This window comes from Pezoporus occidentalis, unplaced genomic scaffold (genome assembly GCF_034315485.1).
Source record: "Pezoporus occidentalis ecotype Australia unplaced genomic scaffold, CSIRO_AGI_Poc_V1 ctg29, whole genome shotgun sequence".
NCBI classification, from domain to species: Eukaryota; Metazoa; Chordata; class Aves; order Psittaciformes; family Psittacidae; genus Pezoporus; species Pezoporus occidentalis.
The window spans coordinates 3,411,947-3,434,157 of NW_026914829.1; the positions used below are offsets into that span (position 1 = coordinate 3,411,947).

General features: G+C 42.2%; 1 protein-coding gene and 1 long non-coding RNA gene across 3 annotated transcripts; one reads left to right on the forward strand and one right to left on the reverse strand.

Moving 5' to 3' along the window:
• Nucleotides 1-2,123: 2,123 nt before the first annotated feature.
• Nucleotides 2,124-10,616, reverse strand: TMEM14A (transmembrane protein 14A). Of its 2 annotated transcripts, XM_062626199.1 has the most exons (6): nucleotides 10,475-10,616; nucleotides 9,113-9,198; nucleotides 7,307-7,408; nucleotides 3,546-3,633; nucleotides 3,265-3,363; nucleotides 2,124-2,749 (listed from the first exon to the last, which is right to left on the reverse strand). In XM_062626199.1, exons 1-5 carry the CDS (start codon nucleotides 10,477-10,479, stop codon nucleotides 3,288-3,290), a joined length of 357 nt encoding a protein of 118 aa, XP_062482183.1. In that variant the 5' UTR covers nucleotides 10,480-10,616; the 3' UTR covers nucleotides 2,124-2,749; nucleotides 3,265-3,287. The 2 variants fall into 2 exon arrangements, with proteins under 2 accessions (XP_062482183.1, XP_062482184.1); XM_062626200.1 differs by lacking the exon at nucleotides 3,265-3,363 and having other exon boundaries at nucleotides 10,475-10,608.
• Nucleotides 10,617-11,035: 419 nt separating this feature from the next.
• Nucleotides 11,036-12,014, forward strand: LOC134167481 (uncharacterized). The gene is made up of 2 exons (XR_009966201.1): nucleotides 11,036-11,548; nucleotides 11,661-12,014. It is a non-coding gene; the product is annotated as an uncharacterized LOC134167481 (long non-coding RNA).
• The last annotated feature ends 10,197 nt before the right edge of the window (nucleotides 12,015-22,211 follow it).

Below are 22,211 nucleotides of genomic sequence, written 5' to 3' on the forward strand. Positions count from 1 at the left end.
GGGATTTCAGCAGAAGCTTCTGGATTACAACTGGGCTTGGATTTACTTAGACATCTGAGCTGCTCCCTTGTCCCCATCTGAACTCCTGCCTAGAACAATAAGTTGGTATTCTGCTGGTTGGTTTGTGCAGCATTAAGATCTGATATATGATAGTCTTTTTAAGCAAGCTCTGCATGAAAGAAACAAAAAGAAGCAAAATGTCTGTTTTCAACAGTGCACTTACCCATAGTCAGTCTCCTAATGAACAGGCCACACATTCCTGTGCACCAGAAGTCAGTCTTAGCTAAGCTTTGAGACCCAGTGAATATTTAATTCTTTTCTATGCAAGCCAAAGTAACTTCAATCCCTGAAGAGTTTATGCCTGAATAGTCTCCATTGTGTATGGGGAGGGTTTCAGCAAGATAATCTGTGTAAGACCACAAACAGCAACTGTGTTAGATGAGTACTAGAGTGAGTTTAGATCCTGTTTGTGCATGATGGTGATCGTTCCTCAGCTGTGGTTCATGCAAGTGGAAATTTACAGCATGGTATGTTTTAAACCATACTGAGTATAAAGCAGATCACTCTGAGAGACTGATCTGAAATCAGACTCCACTGTCCATTATCTCAAAGATTAGTCTGAGGTATTAAAATGGGACTCCACGGTGGGGGGTGTTATGATAAGACTCTTCCATCCACTGCCTGGGAGAAAGGAGTGAGGAGCTGAATTGGGACTCCATTGTCCATTACCTCAAGGACTAGTGTGAGGAATTGCTACCCAATATCCTGAGAATTGCTGCAGATGTATGTGTGCAGACACACGTGCAATTGAACAGCTGCCTGCATGACCAGGGAAACTGGTCCACCAGGAACATGTAATAAGTGACATGAAGAACAGAGGTACTCCCCCCAACTCATTATAAAGTGGGAAAAGGTAATCACCAAGGCACATGGCCAGGGAGCCATTGCCATGAGGATGACTCCAGAAGGACACCTCTGTGAGGACCCTCTCTGCCAATGACTACTACAGACTCTGTGGAACACCCCCCATGAGACATGGCCACGAGGGCAACTCCATGAGACACACTCCACAGGGTACCTTCAAGGGGACTCCAGAAGGACGCCTCCATGAGGACACCAGCCTCCAATGGATTCTTGGGGGACACTGCTCCAATACTGACTACGAACCCTGAAGAACTCCCATCACTGACAACGGTGACAACAGATCCCCAGGACACCGCTGGATCCATGGTGGTGACTCTCTCTCTCTGCACCCTGAATCCTTGCTTCATTTTCTACTTTTTTTTTCTGATCTGTCTTATTGCTATCCACTTTATTACAATAATTTCCCTTTTTTATAGTAACTTTTTGTAATTTGTAATAAACAGTCCGATTACTGTACTTGACCTCATTTGTGTCTTAATTTCACTAGTGGGATGTCGTGGTTTAAACCCAGTCAGGCAACTTGTTCACTCACTCCCAGTGAGTGGTGCCACCCTGACAACAATCGAGGCCCCCACCCCCCCACCGGCGCTCTCCCCTTCCCCCCCCACCGGAGGAATGGGGAGGAGGATCGAAAGAGTGCAACTCCCACGGGTTGAGACAAGAACAGTCCAGCAACCAATGTACAACACAAATCACCACCGCTGCTACCAACAACAACAATGATAAGGGAAAATAACAAGGGAAGAGAATACGATACCACCGGCCAAGAAACGAGTCCCACCCGGAAGCCCGTGTCCTTCCGGGGAACTCCCAGTTACCCCCCACCCTGGGCATGACGTGCTGTGGTATGGAATACCTCCTTGGCTAGCCTGGGTCAGGCGCCCTGTCTCTGCTTCCTCACAGCTTCCCCTCCTCCCTGGCAGAGCATGAGCCTCACAAAGTCCTTGGTCAGGGTAAACATCACTGAGCAACAACCGAAAACATCGGTTTCACCAACATTGTTCCCAGGCTGGAAGTCAAAACACAGCACTGCACCAGCTACCACAAAGGAGAAAAATGACTGCTACTGCTGAACCCAGGACATGGGATCACAAACAGAAATGGTCCAGCACTGGGGTTTTTCTCCAATCTGACCCTGATAATCACCAGACTCTTTCGTTGACAAAATGGTTCACTAGTCTGCATAAAAAACTAAGAAGTTTCAAGCATTTTGCATTTTATTTGAATACTGATAATATTTTTTACATTTAGAAACAGTGGGGTAAGAAACTGTGTTTGAAAGGAAGGTGGGTTTTCTAGTGCAACATAGCACAGGCCCGAGCCTGTACTGATTAGTAATTGACAGTGAGATTAGAATTGATTACTTAATCTCAGAAGCTAGAAAATTATGGTTCAGTACAACATACCTTTTTAGCAAAACATGTATTTATATATATCCTTCTCTCAGAGATGTAGTGAGTGCAAGACTAACTCAATTTCTTGCGGTGCTCAGCACCCCTAAAAGAGATAAAACTTACAGAGAAAGATCCCTTGAGTTAACAGAGTGCTTAAACAGAAGTAGATCAAAATATATTATCAACAAGCCACCCGTTTTAGTTTAATAAAAAGCTTGCAAAATATCAGCAAATGTCAATAATCAAATAACAGGTACAGACCTTTTACAGAAAAGATAAATGCAATGCAAGTAAGACTTGTGTTCAAACTTGTCCTTCAAGTATGAAGAGCTTGCCTGTTTGTTCGGTGGGTGTGGCAGTTGTACTTCAATTCTGACTCTGCCAAATTCCCCTAGAGCAGCATCAAAACAAGCCTCAAAATCATCAGAAGGCTGCAAGAAAGAAAAAAAAAATCAACCCCCCTAAAAACCTCAGAATAATAAACCCCATAAATATAGTTATGAAAGTCATCGCTGAATAACAGCACATTCATAAATACCTGACACTAGAGCCTCTAGTAAGCAATCTTTTAAAAGATCTAAATCTACAGCCTCAGTGTCTATGGAAACACACAGTCCACCTAGGCTTGAAAAGCAATCCAAAATGGAAATTTTCCAGTTTAGGTCCTGATTCTTAAGTTCTGTAACTTGACAATTTGCATCTTGATTTTTTCTTCCCTATATGTGAGTAAAACTGTTAATGGTGTTATATTAAATGTAGTAACAACAAAGCAACTAGTTATTACACCTTCAGAAGGTGAAGATTCTGACTTACAGTTGAAAAATGTTTTGAGTTACAGACTGACTGGGACAAAAGTAAAAAATGCTTGTCTTTTCTAAGATTACTATGTTGGATTAAATCTGATGACTAATTTTATGCATATGTATTTGAAAACACTGAGGCTTACCTCAGGTTCTTCCAAGAGCCTTATCAATATGCATTAATATTTAACTGCAGATCTCTCCTTTCTGTGCTCAGAAAGTCAGTCCATGTCAGATGTATCCGCCTAGTGAGATGAAAAAGCTGTTCACTGGAAAGAGGACTGTGACCTCCAAACTAATTTCGCTTAAATCATACAGTTGCTGGATGATAATAACTTCCACTGATACTGGTTTGAATCATATATCACATGGCAACTACTTGAAAATCAGTGAAATATTTACATTAAGATCCTCAATATATGTTTACCTCAGGCATGCTACTAGTCCGGCTGGCATTAATTTCTTGGACCTCTTGAACCTCATTCCCATTATAATGGTCAAAAGAAAAGATGAAACTGTAAAAGACAATTCAATATATTTATGCTCTCAGTTGTCCCATTGGACCATTCAGGAACATGGATAGTTATCAAAGGTCATTGCTGTTTTACTATGAACTGTAATATAATAAAACATCAGGTCAGAGACAGGGTCTATAAAAACATTCTTGCTTTTCCAAAATACACTGCTATGATTTCTTTCAGCTACAAATAAGGTTTTCACATGCAGCAGAATGCTAAATCCTATTTCAGAGATACTAAGTAATTTTGTCAGACAATGAATTCTACTTCCCTATATTCATGGGGATACAAATAAATTGGGAGAATCTTCATCACAACAGTAACATGTATGCTAAATTAAAGGAACAGTGCCTTATAAATCCCACCACCCTAGATCACTGCAGCTGATTTCTAACTATTCAAAGAGCTAGAGCATCCAACTTTATCTGTTTTGGTTTTAGAATGCTAGCTCTTAATTTGCTAAGCCTTAAAAACTAGATTGGAAGGATTTCCACTTGTTTTAGGTACAGAATATGGCTATAAGCACCTCCTTCATCATGACCACAAGTTCACTCATTTCCTATGAGGGAGCCATCCTTGTCTGTGACAAGAGATTGGCAGCCCAAGAGGGCAACAAATGCAGTGCCAGCAGCAGAGAACAAACATCATGAAAGGAACTGAATCTTCTCCCTGGAGCAGTTTTACCTAAAAATGGAGGTAGCAATGAACTGATCAAGCATGGGGATTTCATATGAAACTACGCCTGCAGAGTGCTACATAAAGGAGGAGACTGATGAGAACACACAGAACTCTTCAAAGACAGCTAGTTTTGTTAAAGAAGTGTCACCTGAAATGCTTTCTAGAAGTGAGCAGAGAGGCAGAACTTCTCATAGGCAACTGGACTCTTGCAGTCAAAGAAACGTCAGTTACATAAATCTCTTCTCTTTTTTTTTATGGAATAGTTAAAACCACCTGGGTAATTCTCTGCAAACTCTGTGGACAATCCTGTGCTTACAGGCATCAAGAATTAGTTTTAAAATCCCTCCAGCATTATAAAACAAGCTCTGACAGTTACAAGCATCTTACAAAACTCTACCAGCTGCGAGCGTGTAATCATTAAAAACACCCTGCAAAAAATCTATTATGCTCCATTATCCATTGCTTTTATTTTCTGGTCCTATACCCCTGATCCTTTCAGGAATGTTTGAAGAGTGGACTATTCCACAGTATGCATGTTGCCAGAGCCCTGATTATATTTGCAATTAATTACAGGCTACAAAGCCTGTTCACTCTATAACTTTTTTTTCCTGGTTACTAATATCTGGCTTTTCATGTGTTCCAGTGAGTTTTCAAGTCATTCAACTTTTAGACCTGATTTTCAGAAGTGATAATATTCACTATTTCACCTTAAATCAATCAAAGAAATTCAATAAACCAAGCCAAATTCAATTCAGTAAATCAGATTCAGATTAGAAATTCGATCAATTAGATGTATCAACTTGCACTCTGAATAGCACAAACTGTGGCATACTGAATTTCTACACCTACTTCAAACACATAAAATTGCATTAAAGTATTCAAGAAAGCACACAGTTAATTTCAGGAGGAGTGGGAAAATGCCTGAAAGAATAATACATAAAACAACTGAGAAAATTTGCCTGGGTATCTGTATGCTACATACTCTTTGTATATAGGACAAGTTACAAGAATCCTACTATCAAGGTTTCATACTAAAACATTACTTGCATAAGTGATAAATACTATAGATAATTATCAGTTTGGAGGGGGATTTTACTTTCTCCCTAAGCTTTTACAGGTTTGGGTACTTGTTTAATTTTGCATTGCAATTTACTGTACTGCTAAGTTCAGAACAGTCACTTTCTTCCATGCACTTAACTTCCTTCCATTTGTACTCTAGTTGCTTTTGGCACTTTGGGAGGTTTGACATAAGAACACATTCTGATTTTCTACAAAAGCAATACACCTTTTTTACAGAAAGCCCTTATTATCCTTATGGGCAGATACAGTAGCCACCAAAGTTTTTTAAGGTGTGGACTTGCAGATGTTTTTGAGCATGTAAAAATCTCTCCCTTCCTCTGAAGTCTTCCTACTGAGTTCTTTATTCATTTGTGACATCTATGCACATAAAAACCAGAAGACACCCTCTCCCAGGCTGAGATACATCCACCTGGAAGAGATTAAAATCACCTTGAATGGTTAGCCCTGGCAGAGTACTTCGTATGAATACTTCCTAATTCACTTCAGGCAGAAATTACCACACATAGTTCAGACACCTTTGTTTTATTCAGCACAGGTGAACCTCGAAGAGGCCACCCATTCATAGCCAAGGATAAATATAAGTTTAGGTTTTAAGCAATCAGAAAATTACTTTATAATCATTCTAAACTAAGACTACTTTAAGAAGTCTTTGTTCCTTTTACTCTACATATAAGAACTTTGTAAGGCAAGTATAGTGAACTCTTCTCATCTGTATTGCTATAATTTCTATTAAATTAGTAATATACATTTCTCTAGTTGAAAGGAAGTCCTCACAAGCCTACAGCTACACGAAACGCACAACACTGTCAATATTTTAGTATATCTGATGTTTGTATTAGTCCTTTTCAAATGAGGGAACTGGGAAACAGGCAACGTTTAGTAAGTTTTAGCTAGTATTCTCTTCCAGAAATTCTGTATCCAAATTAGTAATTTGATTAACCCATAAAAGTACAACACTGTATGCTAATATGCTACTTAAAATCACTCTGTGATTCTACGATCAGGTACGCCACTGCCACCTTTATTAAAGAACTAGGTGGTAACACACTTTGCTAACGATTCTATTCAAGATTTTTTGAACTCAGAAGTTTTACAACTGTGGCTGGTGTAAAACACAAAGCCAGCATGAACAGTACACCATAAATTCTAACTAAGTCTAGAAAAAGTGACTGTGTACTTATCTGGTACAAAATTGTGCATTATTAATCACAATGGTGATTGTGCATTATCTGGTTTAAATGTATTTTAAATGCATTTCTGCATATGAAACTACAGCCTAAGCCACCTTTGCTAAAATCATGAGATAAGCTCCCAACAGCTCTTACTGCAAATCAGTTGTGTGAGGCTAATGTCCCCCTTAGAGATTGTAGTTTCTTGCCTCCATGAGCGTTTCATGGCAAACTAGGTAACATGACAATTACTGCTGTTTTGTACCCTGTATTTCTTAGCAACAAACTAAAAAAACTAAGTCAAACTCTTTGTGTCACTGGGAGCTGAGGACAAGTTACTGCAAGACTGGATCCCTCACCTACTCCTCAAATTACATTCGTATCTGAAGTGCAGATTACTTTATTCTAGTATTTTCCCATGTTTCTTTGCTGGCTTTCACAATATTTGCAATGTTAGGTAACCATCTAATAAAAGGAGGTACTGCCAGGTGGAAAACACCTGCTGGCTTTGTGTGAATGACTGCCTTACCCTGCAAATAGTTCTACAGTTCAACTCTTGAATTTTGCAGGTTGTCAAACTGTTTAAAAGCTAACACTTAAACCAAAGTAATACTCAAAGTTTGATAAAACAGAGAATTATACATCAAGTTCAGGAAACTGGTGTGCTTTTTTTTTTTTTTTTGGGGGGGTGGGGAGAAATAGGGTTTTGTTTGTTTGTTTGTTTACTGTAGTAAAACACTTACACAATGATATCTTCACATTTCTCGGATCACGTGTTATGCAGTAAGCTCCATAACCAGCCACAGAACCGAAGGTGAGACCAGCAGCTAAAGAGATTTTACTACCTGCAAGAAACCACTGAAGTGTTATTTCTCAATGCAGTGTCTTTAATCTCAATCTTTTCACAGTAGTTCTCTCTCTACATAGTGTTATCCAAATATTTTAAAAATAGAACTGATTTTGCTACACTGCAGTTAGCTCAGCCAGTGTGAATAGAGAGGCAGTATCTCCACAACTGGGTCATTCTCTTGCATGGCATTAGGGGCAAAGTTGACTAAATTACAGGAAGATGATCAGGAGCTAGTAATACTTGCAGTTTGGGAAAAATAATCTTCAAAGCACAAACCTAAATTTGGCTGTTTTCTCTACCACACATACATTTAGAAGCATTTTTTGTAATTTCTCTACACAGTCTGTTGATTTTAACTGTTTTACAGCACTTGGGAGTCTCCAAAAATGGTAGAAATATGTCAATATATATAAAGGGGTAAACTGGACCACACATGTATTCATAGGCCTTTCAGTCTGATATCAGTCCTGGACAAAGAAATGGCATTACCAACATCACAATAAAAAATAAAACACAAATAGATCACAATGAAGATGAAAATTTGTCTTTTCAAAGAAACTTGACCCCTTCTTTCAGTGCCATTACAAAACTGGTTCATAAAGTAAAGCGTTTCAGTAATATTCTTAGGTTTCCAAATAGGCATTTGACTCTGTACCACGATAAAAGCGTAGAATCAGCACAGCAGGCATTATCTGCATTAAGCTGATCCCCAAATCTTTATAAAGAAAGAATCCAGACCCCCAGATGTCATTTAGCTCCCAGTCCTGTTATAGTGAATCTTTTTAATTGAGAGTTTGCAAGAAAACAGAAATTATTACCAGTAGTGGATTTGCCACAGGGACTGACCAACTATTAAAGAGTGAACAGAACAAGTGAATGAGATAGTCAGTGGGTACAGCTGGGTACAAATCAGGAAGTCAGATATAAAGCCATGTCTCTAAGGGCAAAGTATGTGCACGCTAACCGGGGAAAACAGCGACTATATCACAGGAATCGGGATGGATGATGGCCACAGCGGACAAGACTGATGTACTGCCGGGGTATCTCTGCACTGTGGGAAAGATCACAGGGACCAGCCTGGAGAGCCTGCCTGCTCGTCCTCGGTACCACTGCGACCTCTGCCGGGGTGCTCGGCTCGAGCACGGCTTGAACGGACTGCAAAACCAACTGGAATATGGAAACTGCGCTTTATAACACGTGTTAACCTAAAACCTGTCTGATTATCTTCGAGTGAAAATGCACAGCTCTAAGAGTATGAGATAATTAACCACCAAATCAGAATGCGCAAGTAAAGGGTTTTCTTTACAGTGTGCATCTGTGAATCTCAGAATCGGGCCTGGATGCTTCCACAGAAAACAAGCTTTAATCAAAAAATATCCTCTGTGTTCAACACAGGGCTGGTTAAAGGAAATGAAAAGGCCCCAAATATGCTGAAGGTCAAAGATAACATGACAGCCCTTTCTGCCCTGGAAACAAACTCATCAGCTAGATTAACAGAAAAAAGTGACCATTTAAATGCTTATGTTGACCCAAGTAAATCTCATGAGACTCAGCTCATTTACAACAGTGCAGGATGGATTTCAGATGCAGTTGTATTCATCATAGCAAAGTTTTCATGTCTTGCAGTATTTATTTATTTTAAGAAAGTGCAGAGGAGAAACCCCCCCAGTACTTCATTTCCAAACCCTGCTGTATTTACCTTTACGAGTGTATGCTACAACACCTCCAACAGCCAGCAATGCTGCATATGCAAAACCAATCCAGTCAATAGCCATGGTCCCAACTCTGGAAAACAAAACACATTGCAACTGAAGACAAAATCTTTCCTCCTGGTAAAAAAAAACAAACAACCCCAAAAACATTATTTAGTGTTCCAAGTAACACTACAATCTCCTAAATCATGTTTAACTACTGTGTGAAGACATTGAAAAGGTTATAGGGTGTCTATTGGCTATTGTATTATTTTTTCACTAACTGCTGCCCTTACACCTCAGTACGAAGGTACACTGTACTTCCAGCAGGGGAGATTGGCATTTTGGAGATGTATGTGGCATGCTTTTTCTCAGTCAAACACGCACGCATGCAAGCAAAAAGCTTGACACCACCCCAAGGTTTTGTTGTGCTTGTGCCACACGGCTGATCTGGGCATACACTACGGATACATACAGGTCTTGCCAGTGCACAGCTCAGTGCCTCGTCAGCAAGGCTGTACTTCTGGTACTTCAAGTGGAATGTGACAGGCTTGGTAACATCAAGTAAAAAAAGGAATTTTCAGAGTTTACCCAAAGTTTCCAGACAGGCCACCTTTGGGAAGCTATACATACAGAAGATTGATTCATCCTGTCTGCGCTCCTTTTGTTTCACCTTTAGATTTTGATGCACTGTCCCAGGTTACACTTCTGTTCTCCAAAAAACACTTCAATTCCTGTTTCAACACTGATCTCTACTTCCCCTGCTGTGCTTTGTAAACGCATGAATGGCCAGACAGCTGCAGCAGCACTATGGCCTCTCTCCCACCAGCTGGTGGAATACACCTCCTTCACCCAGATTAAGTGTGTACTAATTAAGTGCATCCTTCTTTCTACCTGAGTGGGTGTGGTTTTGATCACAGCGTCAAAGGGGTAGCAGGAAAGAGCACACAGTCATCATTTTACATCAATCCTATAATACTGAAGCAAGCAACTCACAGAGAGCACTCACCCTGCCCTTAGCTGTAACCCCGTCAGGAAGCCGAGTGGGGTTAAGGGGGCCGTGGCACCCCTAAAACAAGATCTGCGGTGGTAGGGGCCAGGTTGAGCCCAGCCTCTGATCCACGGGACCTTCGTGGCCTAGGCAGACAGCCGAACGCTCCGGCTCAGGGGTGGCCTTAGGCCTTCCATCGCCCACCCCGGGCCCGCGCTCTCCGCAGACCCCTCTCGCCGCCTCCGCTCCGCGCAGCCCCGCGCTCGCTTTCCCGCTCGCCGCGGCGGAACCCGCTGCCGAAGCCAGGCGGCTGCCGAGGCGAGCCCCACCGCCCTCCCCACTGCTCAGCACCTCTAGACACGGCACCGCACCACCGTACCTCATCCCGCAGCGCCGTTCTCCGACCTCCTCCGGCCCCGCCTCCCTGGCCGCCAGGCACCATTAGGCGGCGCGGGGCCGGGGCTGCGGTGCTGCTGAGCCAACGGCGGCCGCTTCCCTACGCCCCGTCCGGCTTCTGGTCATCCGTGAAGGAGGAAGGAGGGCGCCTACCGCCATTGTGGCGGCAGGGCTTCCGCTTGCGGAGCTCATTGCACGGGGAGAGCCGCGTTTTGCTGTGCTTGCCTGAGCCGGGAGGTCAGGAAGACGGACCCGTGTGGCCCAGGGCAGCGAGCGGGACCTTGCACCGTCTTTGTCTGGCTCCCTCGGCGGCAGGGCCCACCTCCGGGGTTAGTGTCTTCTGCCTCCTGAGGCTTCTCGGCCGGCTCGTCTGCCTGGGCTTCACTAGCGCCGGGAAGATCTGTGGCTTATTTTAGCCTTATAAACCTAAAAAACCCAGCCCTGCATGGTGCAGGTGGAAGAACCCATGAGCAAGAGTCATGTCCGTGGCGCTGCTTGTACTCGAAGGGTGCACATCCCATGGAGACAAGGGCAGGGGCTTGGTGGGGGTCTTCTGCCTGCACCACCCTAGAGACACCTGTGAAACTTTGAGGGTTGCCTGCATGAAGTCATGCAAACATAGACCCAATGCTAACGTTTGTCAGGGGAAAGAACAGGTGCAAAGCTCAAGGCTGAGATACTACACACGTAGCTAGTTTATGAAAATGCTTGACGTGGTTATTTGCACACTTGGCTGGTAGCCCTGTTTGCTGAAGCTATTCTAAAAGCTATTTTTGTGCCTGTTCTGTCATCCTTGGTGGTATTTCTTTATTTTTTTTCTCAAGTGAGCTTGTTCTTGATCCGCCAGGATGGGTCCTTCAGCAGTAAGTTGGGGGAGCCTGCCTGCAACATTCCCCACGCTTCCCTTGTTCCTGCAAATAGGCTAGGCATAAACATGGCCATAACAGGGAGGGACGCACAATGCTGTGTGATGGGATTTGGATAGCTGCCTTCTTTAGGGATCGTTTGAAAATCCTTGCCAAAATCTTCTGTTTCCTTTAGATTTCTCTGCCTAAAGGTGTGAGAGTTTTCCGCTCCAAAGAGCTTGCTGGAAAGTAAATCAGTATTCTCATTAGGGTTAACATATTTAATTTCTATTCCTAGCATGCTGTTTGTTTTTTTTCTGTTAGCATTTAACTGCTGTGATACAAACCTTTTCCATGTGAGCTGTCCAAGTCTCTCGGAGGAAAACAGAATCTTCTCTCCTTATCTCACCAGTATCTGTGGGAAGGAAGACTGGAGGTACAGCAATTTTGGAAAACAAACATAGGACACTTGAGGGCAGGACGGCTCCAAAATGCAAATGGAAAGCAGATTCATAAGCTGAAATCCAGAAATCTTGGATTTCTTTATGAAGTATTCTGGGACTTGCGGCTCTTGAAAAGCACAGTAAAATAAACAGTGGATTAAATGAAGCAAAGCCATGCAATTCTAGTTGAGGGAGCTCCAAAGTGGAACAAATAGAGTGTTTTTTGGCACCTCTAGGATAATGACTACTTGTGGTTACTGATTCAATGATACTCCTTACCAAAGTAGACTGGATAACCCTGAAGTCTGGGCTAAATTTGAATTCATGTAATTATATGCTGCTTGTTATGTTCCCTTCCATTTTCAATTGCAAAAAGTGTTTGGTGTTGTTTTCTCTAAGCTGTTACATCAACTATTATATGATGTGAAATGGTTACAGTACAGGTAGTGAGACCCATGAGAGGTTTTTAATAGGAAAAGAATTAAATTAGTTTGTTGGTAGCATGATAAATCAAACCCCTCAGTCCTAACAGGTATAAACAGAGCTAGCAGCAAAGCAAGTGTTAATGTTGTTAAGAGCTTTCTAGTCTAGTTTTCCATTGTTCATAACTGCCAGTCTGGGCTGAAACTTCCCCTGTTGGGTGTCTGCTTCCAGCTGGTTTAGTTTAGCTTGTTTTGGTTTGTTTTATGATTTGTTTGCTTTGTTTTTGAAAGTTCCATTTACAACAATCAAGCCAACTACAAGGATGAATTTAGGGGAGAATGCACGTTTTTGTCTATTATAAACATTATTGTTTCACTGAACAGCCTCTAGTGTCTCTCTGGTTTGGAAAAACAGCTTTCAGATTTGGCAAGTAAATTGCTTTAGTTTCAGGGGTATATTTTTCCATCTTCATGAAAATGTAATGTGAAGAGAAAAATGGGGATTGGAGGCTTCTTAAAATTGTACAGCCCAGTTCCCAGAAAGTTCCATCCATGTTGATGATGTGTGACCTTTTGTTAGGCACACCTGCATTCACATTGAATATATGCTATCTCTTCAGAGAATGGCTGAGCTTGCACCTTGCTTTGCTGGTGTTCTGTATAACACAAGAAGCCTCTAAGGGGCTTGTAATGCAGCCCATCTCCCTACCCTTAAACACTTTTGCTTAGTCTACCTGTTGTTAGAGAGGTTGTTGGCAGGATGAATCACATAAAAGACCTAGTTCCTGCTGTGAGCTGTTTGCGGTTTTTGTTGGTCTTTCTGCATTAACACCAAAGGCTGCTCATAGTTGTAAGCTCCAAGTAAGATTTAATGCTAACTGCCATCCTAGAACATAATGTGATACCAGAAGGGATCTGTAGAATGGAGGAGTGCCTCTGAAATGCTAGAGACAGGAGAAAAGGTCCTGACTGGAGGAGAACAGCAGCTAAGCACCCTGAGACAACTATAGTTCTTTCTGTGCAAAAGATTGTTCTCTTCAGCAGGTGGGACTATGGAAGAGGAGCAAAATACAGTTAGAAACTGTATTTTTTGATGAGGATTCAGAGGCTTCAGGTGTAATAATCAGATTAAATAGGGAAGAAGTCAGCTATGTTCTGGTACTAAAAGGTGACTATTAAAATAGATTCTGTAAGCTTCCATATATACACACATACATATAAGCAATGAGAAAGACAGTGGTTTTAAAGTAATAGAACATTGTTTAAAAGGCTGAGGAGACTGATCTACAGCCCCATTATGGGTCATTACCCTTCAGTTCTGAGGTGATATACTTCCTTGACAATTTAGTATGAAAGCTTAGATCCAGAATCATCCCTGGCAATTCAGTAAAATGTTAAAAGGCAGACATACTGCTCTTTATAATAACCATGAAGTAATCTCACAGAATATATACATTAATAAACAGCCACACAAACTAAAGCCTTTTCTATGAACTAAACATATATAGAAATGGACTAAAGCCTGTAAGGGAAAAAGATGGGTTCTTGGGCAGTGATTTCACAGGGGATGGTGCTCAAATTTAACAGCTTGCTGCTGCCAAAAGGGCCTTTTCATTTCCAATTCTGCTTTTCGGTCCCTTATTTTCTGCAGTAATTGATGAGTTTTGCTCCTTCTTTCCCAAGCCTCAATTGATAAGTCAACTAAGTAGTCTGGTGAAACATAACCAGGCAGAAAAATATGAATTAGTTCAGTCAGTCATTTGTCTCAGTTAAGTCAGGAGGGTCTAAAAAGCATCAGGGTGCACAGGAAGAGCTGGGACTGAGTGGGTATGGCACTGACTGCAATTCTTGGTAATTTCAGTGAAATGCAACTCAGAATTATGGTTAGTCAAGTGGTATCTCAGGAATCTTCCCAGCTGCTGAATCCAACAAGCTCATAATTCTGGAAGGTAGCAAACACTGCCCACAGAATCCTGCCTGTGGGCCCTGGCACCTGACAATATTCAATTTTATTGTGAGTGATTATATCCACAATTTTAGCTTGAGGCTCCAGTAAAATCAGGCTTTAGCTACATTTTATAGTGGAGAGATTAATCAGAGCAAAATGTAAGAATGTGATTGTAATATGCAGTGCTTTGGGAGCACTGTAACTGCCTTGGGTTTTGATCACTGTAGCAATTTCGTTTTACTTGCTGAGTTCTCAGAAGTTGCTAGACTTCATCTCCTGAAGAAATGGAGGTTTTTCTTTTCAGTGTCTCAGAAATCCTTGGTCTAAATAAATCCAGATTCGGGCCACTAGCTGTGCTCTGCTTCCAAGACATCCCAAATTTCCCATATTTCCTAACAAATATGTGGATTTTAAAGCTGTTCAGGAAATCAGAATGAAATCCCAAGGGATTTTCTGAAATCCCAAGGGATTTCAGAGACATTTGAAGTGGTTTGTTTGTCATTGTGTGATGTTTTCAGCTAATTGAAAAAAAACCATGAAGATGAAAGTATCTTGGAATGGAAGGATTTTTGTGTGTGTGTATATTTTCAGGCCCTTTCCCTAATATTTATCATTTTGTGATAGACATCGGATCTCTGATAACCCTCACCACTATGTGCTTGTTACAAAGGGGTCTGGTTTTAGCTGCACACACTGAGACAAGTGTTTTCCAGACAGCAGCTCACTGAGGGACCAGAGCACAGGATCCCTTGCCCAAATTCTGGCAGACAGGCTGAGCCATACCTAAAAACTGTATATGCCTCAGAGCAGTTTCCGGAGCTGAAAAATAGTTTGAAGCCAGGAAGGTTTTAGGGTGGGAGTTTATATAAGCATGCCCTATCCTTACTCTTTCCTAGACATTAGTTCATGCCCACTGTTTTTGCTGTTTCATGCTTACCCATGGCCTTGGCAGGCGGGAGCATGACCGGACCATTTTTCAGGTTCATTAAGGGCAAGGTTATAGATAGGAGTATCCAAATCAAAACCATCCTCCAGATCATTCTCATACAAAAAAAGAAAGTAAAGTAAAATGCAACATACCTCCCAGAAAGAAGAGGTCTGCAAGATCCTAATTTTTATAGGTTGCACGGAGAGTGGCTCAAGCTGTGATCTTGCAGTAACTTATCTCAGTTGCCAGCTTCCCAGTTCTCAGTCCCTTCTTTTAACCACCTCTGGCATTCAGTGAACTTTATGCCAAGCCATGATGATAAATCATAAGAAAATTTAACTTGCTGTTGACATTTCTGTTCTGGAATTGCAGTCTTAGAGAGCTGATCCTTGCCCATGTTTCAAAGAGGGTAGTGAAAGGCAGAGGGACTGTCCCACTCAAACCCATAAACCATACTCTCAGGGGGCAAATAGAAGAGAGTGAGGCTACCCACAGCATGAGCTTCAATTAGGAGAGAATGGATATGATCAGGATTGGTAAAATCAAGGCGGTGGGTAGAGTGAATGTATTCCATTGTTCTCCAAATCCTACAGTACTAGAACTAGGGGGCACTCATTGAAACTAAAAAATGGTTATTTTAGGAAAGATAAAAGGGAATAGCTTTTTTTTTGTGTGTGTAGCAGGTATAGCGAACTTGTGGAATTTGCTGCCAGCAGATGTTTTGGAAGCAGATGGGTCAGCAGACTGGAAAGGAGACTAAACAATTAAATGGACTGCAAGTTCATAAAGAGATACTAAAAGAATGAGTATGGATGTGTGCTCCCTAACATCCCCAATGCAATGATTGTGGATGCTGGAGAACAGAGGAAATGTATATGCCTGGTTTGCATATTCTTATCCTTTGTTGTTATTGGAGGAAGGATCCTGGGGTGAGCTGGATGATGGTCTGACCTACCAGGACATCCGTCGTGTTCTTTTCAGAGCCTTGGATTTGTGTCCACACGTGCATGAGGACAAATGTGACGTTGATAGGAGTTTGTATTTTACTTTTGAGTTGATATCTCGGGGTTCTCTTACATCAGTGAAACCTGATGCTTAAATCACTAGCACTGCTATGTACCCTGTTGAGGAAATGTGCAGTTTTAGGACAATACATACAGTATTAGTACTTAGAAAGGGACCCTTAGACTAAACTAAAGCCCTCATGATATTGCACTTTTCTCCTGGGATCCTTCTGCTCTGTCTGCACAGAACTTGATGAATGCTCATGTCCTAGGAAAGATTTCATAAGCTATGATAGAATTTTCCCCCAGGATATCAGTGTATTTTGGATCTATTATTTGAGAGTCTTCTGCTGGAAAACATCTAGTGCAGCTGAAGGAGAGAGAGTGCCAGATTAGACAGATAACTAGGCATGAATCCCAACCCTTATTTGTATGACTATTCCTTCTGCCTTTAGATAATCACATTAACATCAGGAGTATTGCTTACACAAGTACTACTGAGAAAAGTGGTGAACAGGCTTGGGCCCTCAAAGCAATGTTCTTCTTCCAGTACTTTCCCAGTGAGATTCTGACCTTGTTTCCTTGTTAGAGCTCATTAGAGTTGGAACATCCAGGAAGGAGGGCTACCCACTACTTGGCAGCCTCTAGTAATTATTACCAACCCATCTTTTATATCTATCAGCAGCAACATTTTTAACAGTTCAGACACTTTGCCTTCCAAAGCTCATCCCACACTTAGATACACGAGGGTATATTAGACAATACTGTATTTCATGCTTGCTTCGTTATGGGGTCAGGTCTTTAGTCTCTGCTGAGGGATTTTTTGCTCATGTATTGAGCAGAGGAGCCAGAAACCTTCCCCGATCATATGGTAAAGAAGCCCCCAGTGCGTGTAAGACTGGTATCTTGTGATAGTTGTCATCAGGCAGTGTGGGTTAGGATACTCTTTTGACAAGCCAGCCTGGAGGAGAACAGCTCAGTGTGACTTCAGGGATCTTGCTGAGTAACAGTGGTGACCTATTTTGAAAAGAGAGAAAAAAGCTATCTTCATTTTTTGTGGCTGATAATACCCAAAGGAGTACTGCTGTGGGTGCAAAGGGAGGATTGTAAACATCAAATAATAGAAAGTGTTTACACATCTACTTTTGTGTGCAATTAATCAAGCTTGGAAAAAATGAAGTAATTACTTATGCACCTTAAAGGAGAACCCAAGTTAAAGCAACTATGTAGATCAACCCCCAAAAATGAAAATGTGAGAAAAATAATGCCAACAACACTGCAACTTTAACTCCAGGTTTCAAGCCAAACATCTATGAAGGAAGAAGTATTCCATGGAAAAATATCATATTCTTGCCGTCTTTCTGACCGCAGAATTACACTCATTATGGTAAAGCTATAATTACAGTATTGTGAATACAGTGCCGCAGACAATGGCCTGTCAGTGTTTCTCCACTGTAAACCCTCATGTGAGGTTTGCAATTTTGTGAGATACAGTTATCTTTGGCTGGGATATCCAGCTATAGTTTCAGCCCAGAAATAGATTTTTGTTGTGTTTGTTTCCTTTACCAAGTTGTTCAAAGTTCATTCTTCAGTAAGTGTTAGAGCCTTCCTGATTGATTGCCCATTTATGCCCTGTACATATACGAGGATGTGTGGAGAGTTTGCTGTACTGCATCCATTCTGGGCAGTGTTCAGGGCTGTGACTTAGCTGTTGCTAAGTCCATGCTTTGGACCAAACTGCCTACATATGTATCAGTCTGGGAAAGTCAGGACAGCAGGATTATAGCAAATTAGCACTGACTAGCATATCCAGGCATGCACAGCAAAACATGCTTTAGGGAATACTAGAATATGTTATTACAGCTATGGAAGGAGGGAGATTTGGCCAGGCCAATTAAATCAGTAAAATTGAAAAGATTTGTCTTGTCTTACAGAAAAAGGAAATTCTGAGTTGATATTACAAAAAAAAACCAAACAAACAAAAAACCCAAGCCCACTAAAAAACACCCCCCCAAAAAAAAAAAACAACAAAAGAAAACAAAAGAAACCCCAAACCCCCAAACCCAACCCCAAAACCTGTAGGATTAGTGAAACTCTACAACATGCAAGAAACACTTGTACAGTTATAGTTTTGTTTCTTTAGTGGGGCTTATCTAAGGCTCTTCTCTGTTGGATTGTGGTAACTGAGATCCAAATCCAGCCCCATTTCTTCTTTTGACAGACAACTCAAAGGGAAAATATGGTGCAAACAGGAAGTGCTGACCCCCAAACTAAAGTATAACAGCAATGTTTAATTACAAATGCTAACCATGTAACGTCTGCATATAAACTCTTGGGAAATAGGTCTGAAATAACCGTATGTGTAATGTCTTCAAAATAATTATTTTCAGACAAATATTGCATGCACTTAAGGGATTTCACCTGTATTTAGATGTGATTCACTAACCATGCATTTATTCTTTACATGAATTTATTCAGTGTTGGTGCTCTGGAAGAAAATGAAAAACTCTTGTGCTACAGACATCTCTGGTTGCTTCAGCAGACATCGCAGGGAAAAACTGCTGAGTTCACATAGTTTAAAATAAATATGGATGAAATAAGCTTATTGCTTTATTGACAGTATGTAATTAACCAGCAATCAGTGAACTACGCATACAAGATCAGTAATACAATAGGCAAATCATAGTAGAAAATCCTAAGCAGAGTCCTATAACTAAGCCCAAAGCTGCCTTAGTGTACACATACACATGCACAGAGTTGTATGCAACCCCTCACTCGTGGGTACTGTGGGTTACAAAAACACCTCCCCTTCCCATTGCGTGTCTCCCTCTTTACACACGCCTTCTGCAGGAGATTTGGATCCTCTGCCTTTATGCAGATGCCTGCATGTGCAGACCCCTTTATGGAACTCCCTGCAAGTTGTTGGATGAAACACATGCGCCCCTAGAGAAAGCTGTTTCTCCTTCAAGGTCTCTCTCTCCTGTAAAGAGTTTTCATGTATGTTTTATATTTCTCTACAATCTGCCCTGTGCTTTGTGTCAAATCTCTTTGTAATTCCCCAGTAACAGTTTAATCTGGCTGATGGTTATCTTCTGTAACGTGATTAAATGCTCATCAGGCAGTTTGGTGTTATTTGATCCACGGATACACACACATACGCACTTTGGACACATCTGTATCTTCATGGGTGGCATTACCTATGCTGTTTGTCTGAGGGGTGGGCTGTGTGTCCCCACCAGGTCCAAAGTAAGGGAGAGCCATACCTGGGAGGCATGTAGGCCACAGGAGGAGAGAGTAAGGAGCAGGGCCAGGCAGCTGCCTGCAGCCAGGTGGCTGACACTGCTCAAACCTGAGAGCTGTGGTGTTCTGGATGCATCCCACAGTTGAAGGTAATGATAAGTGGGCAAGCAAACCTACTTCCAGACTCTTTCAGGATCCAAAATAGAAACAATTAACAGTTGGTTTACTAAATGTCTTTTGAACACCTATTATGATTCTCAATAAAGGGATCATAAATGGGATGGAAGCAGTAAATTGAATTGTTGGAAAAACTCTGCAGAGAGGCCATCTAGTCCTGGTGATTTACTGGATGGTGAAGACTTTATATTTCACACTCCCACAGTTTACATTTTCCAAGGTGATAAAGACATTTGAATCATTTTATTTTTTGGATGTTTTACATAAAATGAAGAGCTGTGATTGAAACTGGAACTGGAGTCAGGAAATAACTAGATTGTATAAAATGTGGTAAAGAGCTAACAAATGCCACGTGTTACACGATAAATATAAATGCCAGTTATGGATTTGGTTTGTCAGCAGTTGGCTTGGGTTTTGTGATTACTGGCCAATAGTTTAACTGATGATTTGACCTGTAACAGAATCCTCAACTTTTGGGAATGGAAGAGATTTGCATGGATAATTTAATGCATTAAATGTATGTAGAACTATTAGCTTCTAGAAAGGATACAGATAAATTCTGGGGTTCTTATGTAACCGATGAGTAGCCTTTTCTGTCAAGTCAGCATGATTTATGGTGGTAAGTCAGGGTGGGGACATAGAACTATGTGACTGCTATTATTTCAGTATGTCTTCACATGGTGTTTTTGAAATGGAGGTGGGTATGCGAGGAAAACTCTGTGCCTGACTATAAATACAGCTGCAAAGTATCTCACCACTCTTGCTCTGAGTCAGTCTCTAATCGTTGTTCTTGGCATATGTCGTGGTTTAAACCCAGCCATGCAGCTTGTTCACTCACTCCCCCCCCCTTCCTCCCTCTTTCTTTCCTTCCCCTCTCCACCTCCCTGCTCCCGGCGGGATGGGGAGGAGAATCGAAAGAATGTAACTCCCACTGGTTGAGATAAGAACAGTCCAGTGACTAAGGTATAGCACAAACCACTACTGCTACCACGAGTAATAATAATGATAAGCGAAAATAACAAGGGAAGGGAATACGATACCACCCGCCAAAACGAGCCCGACCCCAGAGAGAGCCTGTGCCCTTCCGGGTAACTTCCAGTCACCTCCCTGGGCATGATGTGCTGTGGTATGGAATTCCTCTTCGGCTAGCTTGGGTCAGGTGTCCTGTCTCTGCTTCCTCCTGGCCTCTCCTCCTCCTTGGCAGAGCATGAGGCTCACAAAGTCCTTGGTCAGAGTAAACATGACTTAGCAACAACTAAAAACATCGGTGTTATCAGCTCTATTCCCAGGCCAAAAGTCAAAACCACAGTGCTGCACCAGCTACTAAGAAGGAGAAAAATTGGCTGCTACTGCTAAACCCAGGACAGCATATCATTGCTGGGCCGTAGGGAAGAGCCATCTGTCAGAAGTAGCTGAAAATGAAGGCACTGACCATCTATAAGTATTGAAGGTCTCCTGACATTTTTTACAAGCTGAAGGATAATCCAGTGTTATAATTTATAGTGTGTCTACCTATTACCCTCTACATTTTTCAAGAGAATACAGTATTCTTGTCTTTCATCTTTCAGTTCTGTGGCCTATCTCTTTATCTCACAGACTTATTTCCCCCCATCTCTGCAGTTCACTGTTAGCTGAAATGACCCTGTCAAATCTTTGTAAATTTGAGATCTTTTAAGGGGGAAAACAGATGACCCAGGGAATTACAGGCCAGTCAGTCTCACCCCTGTGTCTGGCAAAATCTTGGAGCAGATTCTCCTGGAAGGCATGCTAAGGCACATGAAAAACAACAAGGTGCTTGGTGACAGCCAGCGTGGCTTCACTAAAGGGAAATCCTGCCTGACCAATTTGGTGGCCTTCTATGATGGGGCGACGGAACTGATGGACAGGGGTAGAGCAGTTGATGTCATCTACCTGGACTAGTGTAAGGCGTCTGACACTGTCCCACACAACATCCTTGTCTCTAAATTGGAGAGACATCAATTTGATGGGTGGACCACTCGGTGGATAAAGAACTGGCTGGATGGCCGCACACAGAGAGTTGTGGTCAATGGCTCAGTGTCCAGCTGGAGACCAGTAACGAGTGGTGTCCCTCAGAGATCGGTGTTGGGACCGATCTTGTTCAACATCTTTGTCGGTGACATGGACAGTGGGATTGAGTGCGCCCTCAGCAAGTTTGCGGATAACGCCAAGCTGTGTGATTCGGTTGATACGCTGGAGGGAAGGAATGCCATCCAGAGGGACCTTGACACTCTTGTGAGGTGGGCTGATGCCAACCTTATGAAGTTTAACCAAGACAAGTGCAAGTTCCTGCACCTGGGTCAGAGCAATCCCAGGCACAGCTACAGGTTGGGCAGAGAAGAGATTCAGAGCAGCCCTGCGGAGGAGGACTTGGGGGTGTTGGTTGATGAGAAAATGAACATGAGCCGGCTTCAGTGTGCTCTTGCAGCCCAGAAAGCCAACCGTATCCTGGGCTGCATCAAAAGGAGCGTGACCAGCAGGTCGAAGGAGGTGATCCTGCCCCTCTACTCTGCTCTCGTGAGACCTCACCGGGAGTATTGTGTGCAGTTCTGGTGTCCTCAACATAAAAAGGACATGGAACTGTTGGAACAAGTCCAGAGAAGGGCCACGAGGTTGATCAGGGAACTGGAGCACCTCCCATATGAAGACAGGCTGAGGAAGTTGGGGCTGTTCAGCCTGGAGAAGAGAAGGCTGT

Bases quoted from the DNA above. Each gene is read 5' to 3' on its own strand.
- TMEM14A (XM_062626199.1), bottom strand. The intron at 7,409-9,112 runs GTAAATACAGCA...GGTTTCTTGCAG, and splicing joins TGTAGCATACACTCGTAAAG to GTAGTAAAATCTCTTTAGCT. The intron at 3,364-3,545 runs GTAAACATATAT...TCATCTCACTAG, and splicing joins GGACTAGTAGCATGCCTGAG to GCGGATACATCTGACATGGA.